We start from the raw sequence: 10,278 nt of genomic DNA on the forward strand, positions 1-10,278 counted from the left end.
ACTGGATATCTAATTTGCAAGCTCCATCCCCCGTAGGGCTGAATGACGAGATACCATGGCATGTCATGCTCTGAGGAACCTTGGGATTTTATAAACCTACTTGTGGTACACTCAAGATACAAGTGGTGCGGATAAGTATGCAACATTTAATGATTTATGAAAGCCACAAGGCCGGTGTTTTCCCTCATTTGATCTGCAATTTCTGTAAATATTCTTGTAAGTAACTTATTTGCTGTGCTGTTGAATTTATTTTTGTTTTTCTTTTCTTCTATTCCTTTCTCGTATATGTGGAATATAATGTGACAAATTGTGCACGTCACAGGAGAATAATTGTCCCACACTTGAGCACACAAAATTGGCAGAGCATTATCTATTAAAGATCAATTTTGTGAGACTTGTTTTGAAACACTTGACAAAAGTCCAGAGGGGCTGCAACATTAGTATGATCAATAAATTGTGATGCTGAGCAACAGCAGTGGCAGGAGCTTGTGCAAATGTGCGAATATCTCCTTTGGAAAAAGTGAACATAAAATATAAAATTACCTTCCTTATCACCCTCTTAGAAATTGCTAAAAGGATTGCCACTCACTGAGCTACATAATAAAGCTTGAAAAAAGTTTGATCTCTGCGCTGCAGCCATGCATGAGATAATATAACAGCACAAAATCATCACACAAAGGTCTTTGTGTCAGGGTGAAGCTACAAATTCTGCATGTGCAATTCATTTTATACAATCACTTTCCTCCTTTGTGCCGTGGCATTTAATGGTTGGTCTGTGTAGATAGTTTTCAGTACTTCCAGGCTCAGAGTGTTGGAGCAGCGACAGTCACAGATATGAGGAGGCTTCTGAGGCATCATAACAGAATAAAGTGAAGCACCATCTGCAATATTAATGAGGTAATTATGCAAATTAGATACCAGCTTTCATCACTCACAAAATAGTGATCTTTATGGCATACAGAAATGACGCTCATTGTTCAGGCCTCCCTTTGCTTGTTGATAATGTTGATAACGCTGGAAGCGAATACATGTTTGTACGCTTCGCTGAAAAGCTTCTCAGATATCTGCTCCCACAGAAGTAATCTGTGTCGTAGTTTATGCTGTCAGATGAAAACAAATTCCTGCTGTCATGCTTTAATTCTTTATGCTACGCTCGTGGCACGCAGGAGTAAAGTTCTCTGAGGACAAAGTGTCATCTCCTGTGCTGCGACACCTACACAGATAATACGAGTGTGTGCATTTGTGCCATTGCTGAGGTCCCTTAAGTTCAAAAATCAAACTTCATCATGCAAAGATTTCAGCAGACACGACTGCCGGTGCTGCAGGTCTTTCAGATGTTTACGTGGACCAATGCTGCTCCCTAGTGGGAAAAATGGGAACAAGCGGAAATTAAATGCAAGTCACTGTTGGTCACCACAGGAGGCTCCTAATAATAGGCTCCTTACTGCTATAATATAATGCAAAACTTGAGTGATCCTCAAGTTGACCCTCCACAGGGAGGTCAGAGTACAGGTCAGATACAGACTGCTGAAATATTAACAGGAGGAGATCATAATTGCAAATGAAGTCCTCTTTGGGGGAGCTGGTAGTGGTCAAGTTTTTATGATTCAAACTCAGCTACAGAGCAGCAGCCGTGAAGCTTCAGTGTCTTTGTTTGCAGTGCAAGAATATGGCTCCTCTAGTTCATGGACAGTCCCAAAACAACTGGCTTGTCTTCACAGTTTTTAAGGTAAAACCTCAAATGTGAGGTGTAAATTGGTCGGTGATTTGATGGCTACAGTAAAAATCGTTGTAACTGAGGTCAAGAATCACAGAACTGTTGCTCTCAACACTGTCAAATGTGACCTGTTTCCACTGTGTTTGGAAACCTAAAGAAAAGATGAATGTGAGGCTGCAAAGGAAGATGACTGCACAGTCTGTTAAAAATGTGTTTTACAGATCTGAGATCACGCCATGAAAGTACAGTACTCATCTTACTTGGCAGGTTAAACACCAAACCACATGTGAAATCAAATATTTAAAAGGTCGCTCCAAAAATTTAGTATTGCAATTTAAGACAGTTGGGTGAGCTCAGACAACAGGGGTTTTAAAACCCTGACGGATTTTGAAAGTGGGCTGCATCACGTACATTAGGTGAAATTTCACAGATGTACTTCTCTCTAATCTCAAACATACATAGAACAGAATATAATTAAGATCATCATGCCAGAGGGGGCATGAATGCACCACCTCATGTGATCTCATGGGAAAGCAGATGTAAACAAAACAAAGACTGACGTGGTGCAACTACTTGCTGTAATGTTAACAATGCTCAGCAGTGAGAAACACAAAACTAGAGGGCTAGATGAGTCTGGATGAGAACTATGGGCGGGGAGACGCGGTCAACACAGGATTTTGGCTGTCAATTTTAACATCTGTCAACAACTGTATGCTAGCTAATGTTAGCCTCATGGGCTATAATGTTTGCCATTGCTTGGCAACACCATCAGCTGCTCCATACTCTTAATCATAATCATCATAATCCAGATTTTTGATCCTAAATATCAAACATGATTGAAATTATGAGTTTGCGAGCAGTTCGGGAAGTTTAAGACTGGTTCTGTAAACCTCTCACATTACCAGATAATCTTGCTCCTCTGACTGTCTTTTTCCTCTGAGCATCACGAGGGGTGAATTGGGTTTAAATCGGGCCAAAACACCTTTAGTCTGAGCCCAGCTTAACTCACAAAATTTAAAATGCCAGGATACCCTAATTATTAAGCTCCAAACAATACCAGCCTGCATTTCCCACAATGCAACTCATAGCATAATTTAGTTTGACCCTTGCTGCCTGGTAAATGCTCACGTTTCTTTTATTTTCCTTAAATGGCTATAGTCTGAAGCCAAAGTAAAGATGACCATAAGTGCCATATCATAGGCAGCTGGACTGGCTTGAGTTTCTTGAAGACGTTTCACCTCTCATCCAAGAAGCTTCTTCAGTTCTCAGGGGCTGGAGCGGAGTCGCAGGCTTTTAAACTCTTTCATCAGAGTCATTGAGGTCACATGTGAGCTCTGAATTTCAAATTGTTAAGGTCACATGTGAGTCGCTGACCCACCCGACCATCTTGTGTGTCGTTAGGGTCAGATGGCTCCAGGTGAGAATGGCTTGTTAAGTTGTCTGGGAAGGGATCCCAAGACTGTACTGTAAGTGGGTGATAAATGGTGTTGTAGGCCACCTCCTCTGTGACCTTAATGATGCTGAAACTCAGAGCTCACGTGACCTCAACGACTGTGTAAGGGTTCACACCCACACAGAGTTTAAAGTCTTTGACTCCGCACCAGTCCGTTAGAACCGAAGAAACTTCTTGGATGAGAGGTCAAATGTCTTCAAGAAGTCCAGCTGCCTACGATATAGCACTTTTTATTACCATGACCTGGATGACTGAGAATCTTCACCAACAACCCTGATGATGTCAACAGGGTTCATTTTTAAGACTTCAGAGAGCTCCTCCAAAGCCACGGAAGGCATTACACAACTGTTTTCTCAGGCTGAGTAGCACCTCTCCTAAACGGACTTATATGTGTAAAATCGGTGGAGTGGCCCTTTCAGTACATTTTAAGGAAAATGCCTTATTTTCTACATTAAAAAACATCTCTTATACCTTTCTTAAAACTCTGAATTAATGCATATTTTCTTGTCCAATGCTTGGTATTAAACATCTACTTTGAATAATAGTGACGTGTGATTTAACCACACAAACACTCGATTGGCAACATTTCTAATTTGCCACTTTTTTAGTGTGACGTTCTTTGTTGACACACTCATTCATCACAGAGAATGCCTTCTGGACTGGATGCTGCCTTCAGACAATCACACGCTCACTGTACTGTACGTGTCTGTCCCCAGTTTTCCACTGCACTAAGCAGTGAAGATAGACACGTTACCAGGGGAACCAGCCAGAGCAACAAAGTGTACGCTTCTATAAGAAGACAGTGATAATTACTGACTGGAAATAACTGAAGGTCACAGGTGACAACACAGAGTTTGACACAGAAGGTATTAATACAGATAACCACACCTTTCTCAGGCACAGGTTGCATTTTTCACCCACCTCCTGTACATGCTTTTTATATAACACACAGGGTATTGGGACAGTAATGGTGGAAAACACGGGTTTATATATGTACTTTAATTCTGTAATTCTTTTTAGTGGTAGTTTTTAATGTAGAAAAATACATAAACTGTCAGAGATTTTCATCATGTGCTCTGTTTTATCTGGCAACAAGTAATGCTACATTTGTAACTAGGAGAGCACTGGGCAGTTTGTTCCACCAAGCAAAAAAATCAGGGTTGTGTGGTGTGTACAAATAGTCCAAAACAAAGGCCACTAAGTCAAAGTTTCACAGAGTTATAATGACTTCCTCCTGGTGTGAGGATTGTTCTTACAGAGAGCTACTCTGCAGGGGGAGGCCTCTAAAGATGCGGTGCAGGAGCTGCACGAGGCCCGGTCCACCCTGTAGGAGATGGAGTTGTAAAAGACAGGGTTGCTGTGGCCGCCCGCCTCCTCATGATGAGACGGAGAGGGGCTGACATAAACGTCCGGGCCACAGCACATGCAGGTGAACAAGGCCCTGAGTCTGCTTGGTTCAGAGAGCTTTGAGTGCTCAGGTGAAATAAGTCTGCTCTCCTCTGTAGGAGAGGGGAGGAGATTCATACAGCTGGTGCCCCCCTCCATGGGAAGACTCAGGTTGCACAGGCTGCTGTGTCCATCCTCGCGGTCTTTATAGCTGACATCAGCAGTTTCTGCCTCTGCCACCGACACCTCCAAATCCCCCTGCGTATCCTTAGGCTGTGTTCCCTGATCCTCTACCCCTGCTTCAGTCCTCGTGTCAGGCTCCTCTGTGCTGACAGTGAGAAACCTCAGCACCACCAGGTTAAGAAAAGCCCCAACGACTGTCAGCCCAACTAAAATGTAGATGAAGCTAAATGCCACGTAGGGGGGTCGGTTCTGGAGAGCATCCGTGTTCTGCAGGGCCACAAAATCCCCAAATCCAATGGTGGTGAGCGTTACGAAGCAGTAGTAGAAGGCATCAAAGAAGGTCCAGTCCTCATAATGGGAGAAGGCTGCAGCTCCGATACACAGGGTGCTCATGCACGACAACAAACCCACCAGGACCATGTTCCCCATGGACACCTCTGTCTCCTGTAAGCTCAGGCACTGCTTGGTTCTGCGCAGGAGGTAGCGGACAAAAGTGTTGATCCTCTCGCCCAGGCTCTGGAACATGACCAGCGTCAGAGGAATGCCCAGGAGAGCGTAAAACATGCAGAAGACCTTGCCAGCATCAGTGCGTGGGGCAGCGTGGCCATAACCTACGAAATCACAGTATATTGCAGGTCACATGATGTTAAGTACTAATGTTTAATGTCTAGAAAGATTCATGGTCATTAGGATTACATCTGCTTCGTATACTGCAAGGCTAAAACGCTCACGTCACCCAGTGCAGAACCAAGTCTCTGATCCAGAGTTTATATTAGGTCACACTGCTAATTTGCCGTGCTTATTTATGTACTGTGCTGCTTTGCTATCATCTTTGATAAACCAAATCTACCAGCAAGGAAGATGAGCAAAGTACTGCTGTTGAAAGGAGTCGCAGAAAAACGAATTTTAGCCACTTAAAAAAAATCAACATCTGTTAAGGTGTAGGCTATATTTGGAATATTCTCACTCACTGCCGAATGATACAAAATCGTTGAGAATCATCACCAAACCTCTGCTGCTGTATAGAGTTTTTCAGCTCCTTGTTTGAGCTGCTCTCATCAGCCCCAGAGGTTAAGCATTTTCAAAGCTGTGCCTTCTAGCTGGTGAGGAGAGTCAAACATTTGTCTGCTTGTTGTGATATTTTTCTCTCCCCTGTGGGCTAAAAAGTGATCAATGCAGCTTTAAATAAAGGTGTAAGGTGGGTGGATAGGTTAACCTACAGACAGAGAGCAAACGTGTTTTAAAAATCCATAAAAGAAGACAATAAAAGTCCAGCTTTTTATTATCAAAAGCCCTGCAACAGGTGTTTTCATTTTATCTATCTAATCAGACCTCTGTTCAGGCTGAAGTTAAGCAGGAATGCTGGAGTTGAGGTCACTAAACTACATGAATTAACAGAAATGAAAAGGTGAGAAATGGTTTAACATCTCCCATCACAAAGGTCACATTACACCTCCATCCTACAAATATTTGTTGCATACCCCATTCACTTCTATTAATGTCCTGCTTAGAGACTGCAGGTAGAAGCCATTGACAGGCAATTATAGCAAGCATTCTCCTCCTCTGCTGCTATCTGCATGCTACCATTTTGCAAAGGTGCTGCCACTGCATCATGGGCTTAGTACTGCCCAAGACGATTTTGATTGGTTTAGAGGAATTCAAACAACCCAGGGTGTTTTTTCCTGACACCAGAATGATAATGGGCACTTCTAGACCTTTCTTAAACATGCATTTTCTCTTTTGGTGCTCCAGTGGACTCACAAGCAGAGTTCACATTTGTTCAGCTTTTACTGATTATATGTGGTCAACTGAAAAACAGATGCTCTGCATTTGTTAATAGAGAGGGGTTTTTTCCCACCATGTTGAGTACATTATTACACTACCAAACTACAGTTGATGAGATCAATCACAACTTGTGTTCACAACTTGTGATTGATCTCATCAACATTTATTCACAATCCACATCAGAGCATCATGTCCTTTTTGTGCGCAGGGCTATGTTGCTGAATGGAAATTCAAATTGTTTTATTGGGTCAGTTTTTGCCAGTTATTTCAAAAGGCAATTTGCATCTCCATAAATCAAATCTTTTATATCTATACACATTACACAATTAAGTAATCAGGTAACAATCAATCCGACTCCACCGTGTGAAGAGCTCAAAGGTAGCTCTAATGTCGTAGGTTTATTCTCTATGGAGCACAGAAACTTCTTAAACTTCTTAAAAGTCCTCCACTCCAACAGCATAACTAACCCTGCTCCTCATCCACATGCTCATTGAGTCCCAGTCATATTTTTCATTAAAATCTGACTTAATAGGTCTACATTAAATAGGCCTATCATCGCAGTCCTCACTCAGGACCTTTGACATGTTCACAGAAAGTTATACTGCAACAATACTGTCACGTGCCTGCACTCTGAGGATTGTGAGGGTCTTGGTTTAGGATGGAAACATTGTATTTTGTCAAATTTTAATAAACATAACTATGTTTGCATATAGATGGAAGCAGCAAAGTAAAATGTATATCATGAGAAGTTTTGAGAAATTTTAAGAAGTTTTTCTTAATGTTTTCATCTTTTTTTTTTTTTTTTTACCCAAAGTGAAAACTGGTCATTGTGAGAATTCATTGTAAGCACTAAGAATCCTTGTTGACCACTTTTGGCCCCTAAACTTGGGGCCCTGACAGGACTCCCACCTGTAACTGTAAAGAGCATTCACACACAGGGGGACGCAGAAATGCTCCTTGCCCTATGTTTTTTTCGGAGAAATCATCAAAGTATGTACTTACCGATCGTGGTGATGACAGTGAGGGCAAAATAAAAGGATCCGGCGAACTTCCACTGCCTCCCTGCGCGGTGCGGCTCCGACTGTACGACCACTCTCTCAATCTCTCTGTAGTCATCCTCGTTGAAGCCGTACTTGTTCTTCAGCTCGTTCAGCTTCTGCTCCAGTGCCTTCTTCCTTGAACTCTCGCTGTCTGACTCCAGCGCGTCAAAGACGGCGGCTCCTATGAGCAGGTAGAAAACAATGGAGAGGATGAGAGAGACGGTCCTGATGTTCTGCGTCTTCATCCTCAACTCCGGAGTGCGCGCGGAGCGGTGGGTGGGACGGAGGGTGCTCCTGCTCACAGGAACAGACGCGCAGAGGGCACAGGAGCATCATCCAACAACTCCATCCATCGTCAGTGATGTGTTGAGGCCCCTGTGCTCTGCTAGGATTACAGTATAAGCCCTCGTGGGTTAGGTGTTGAAATTGTAGCCTGTTCTATAGCGTGTCATCAGGTGAAATGGCACCAAAGGCGCGTGTCTACACAAGTTATCTGAGCTCAGCAGCTGGCAGCACCTTGCCTTTCCACAGGATGTTAGTCTAGCCCACTTAAAGGTGCTCACATGACCTCGTTTGCTGAGGTCTGCCTGCCTTAGATGTATAGGCCTACCTAACAGGTCAGGTTCACTCTGTCTTGAGAAAGTTTCTCTCCACTCAAAATGCCTTCAGCCGACTGTTACTCCACTTTGACCCTCGCTGTGTAGAATGGCGTTTGTGCAGAGTCTGACACTAAAAGTCTTTAGGTCCTGAAAAAGTAAGGTTCCCCATATGAGCTGTATGCTAGAGCAGATTTGAGTCATCACAACTGTCAGTTGTTGTCCAATATGCAGCTTACACAAGTGTGATGTGGAAACCTGAAGCCTCCAGTGCACTTACAGTATTGGCGGACTTTTCATAGATTCTGGATTGTTCTATGAGGGAGAAGGAGTAGATGTCATTTTAAAAATTTTAACTAGGAAATTGAAAGTTTTTGTGAGAAAAAAAACATAGAAGATACACAGTATTTATACTCTATTCATAGAATATTTCTATAATATTCTAAAAACTTTGTATAAGTAAATTTGAGCCACTTAAATCCCTCCTGGCAACCCAGTTTCACTCCGATGTTGTTGAAATCTGGTGCTTGGGCAGTGACTTGTGGTGTCAGATACTGACGAAAAAAGCCGTCCTAACATTGGCATGATATGCAGCAGGTTGCCATTATAGTTTAACAGTGCTCAGCGGCGTCAGGGGAAACGCATCGGGACAAGGACGAAATTTAAGCTGGTAAAAGTCTGAATAGGGTGGGCAGTAGTGGTGGTGGATGGGTCCAACAAACACCGACTTTCACTTGGAAGAGTGGTGTTTGTGTCCTTTAAGATTATAAAGCCAAACACTGTTCTTTTTTCCGAAACCCAACCACATGTGTTAGTTGTTGGAGGAAAAAAATGCCAATTCACATTGCTGTACTGATGTAGTGTGTTTATCTTGAAAGAGACTGTATGTGACGAGGTCGGAGTGAGAATGTGTTGCTCCTGGCAAAACCCTCTTCCGTCCCTTCCCTAATTAAGACAGGTGAATTCTATCTCTACTCTTTGAATAATGGTGTGTATATATTATGTATTTCTTTATTTTAGCCATTGTCTTCTATATACATTTTCATACATTTTTCAATTTTTTTTCTGACAGTTTTTCATGTATTTTGTCCTTTTTATTTATGGTATCTTGTTTGCAGTCTGAATCTACTCATCATCTGTTGTACTTTAACATTGTATCTCATTATCCTGTGAAATATAATCTGTATTGAAATTAATTTTGTACGTAAGCTGCTATTGCCTTTATTCTTAACATTTTGTAGTGCACCTGTTGGATTATTTGCTGATCGGATCATGATTATTTAAAAGGCAAACCTGATGGTAATTAAGCACGGAGCAAATCTGACAAAGCAACACGTGAAACACGTAGTTCAGTCTATTTTAAAAATATAAGCTATTAATAAAATATGTGTTAACTTGAGTGAAAAAACACTGTGAAAAACATGTCTGTAGGGGATCTTCTTTTTCTAACACTGCATAACCATAACCAAATAAATAAACAATGAACATACTCCTGTGCAGTTCTGTGCATGTGTGTCTGTGAGCATGCATGCATAATCAACTAAAAGGATCTTGGTATCCCTGATTTTACACTCTCAGTATTCAGAACCAAGAAATGCCAGTATTTCTGAACTTGTGGAGAGCTTTACAAAAATATATAAGGCAGAAAAATGTTAATGTGGACATCAGTAAGCAAAAGTAAATCAGTGCAGGCTGGATATGGGAGCTTAGAAAACATTTACTGCCACTTTACTCCCGTTGCCCCATTAATTCAGACTGGATTTTTTTCCTTTTCTGTAAATTTACAAGGCAGCCAAAGCAAAAATAAATGTTAGTTCCCAGTTATCATCTCAGTCTGTCCATTATTTAAATATTGTCCCATTTTGTGAAGTATTTATGCTGCAAACTTTGTCAGGCGGACTCTCCGAGCTGTTAATCACTGATCCTGTGTTTGGAGAGGCTTGGGATACACAAGTGTCAGAGTGTCTGTGTGTGTTGTGTCTGCGGCTGCCACAGAGAAGTACAGCAGAAACAGCTGTGCTTTCCAGACTCATACTCTCTTGATTATTTTGCCCTGTGAAGCGTTCATGTGCGGCACATTCACAATACGCTCGGCTAAAGTATTACTCTGAGCGATGA

At 42.1% G+C, this 10,278-nt stretch overlaps 1 protein-coding gene across 1 annotated transcript; it reads right to left on the bottom strand.

Moving 5' to 3' along the window:
- Positions 1 to 4,160: 4,160 nt before the first annotated feature.
- LOC117257546 (potassium channel subfamily K member 15-like) lies at positions 4,161 to 8,323 on the bottom strand. The gene is made up of 2 exons (XM_078172366.1): positions 7,527 to 8,323; positions 4,161 to 5,350 (listed from the first exon to the last, which is right to left on the bottom strand). The coding sequence occupies exons 1-2, from the start codon at positions 7,807 to 7,809 to the stop codon at positions 4,389 to 4,391; spliced, it is 1,245 nt and encodes a 414-aa protein (XP_078028492.1). The 5' UTR covers positions 7,810 to 8,323; the 3' UTR covers positions 4,161 to 4,388.
- Positions 8,324 to 10,278: the final 1,955 nt, after the last annotated feature.

Source organism: Epinephelus lanceolatus, chromosome 1 (genome assembly GCF_041903045.1).
Source record: "Epinephelus lanceolatus isolate andai-2023 chromosome 1, ASM4190304v1, whole genome shotgun sequence".
Lineage (NCBI taxonomy): Eukaryota > Metazoa > Chordata > Actinopteri > Perciformes > Serranidae > Epinephelus > Epinephelus lanceolatus.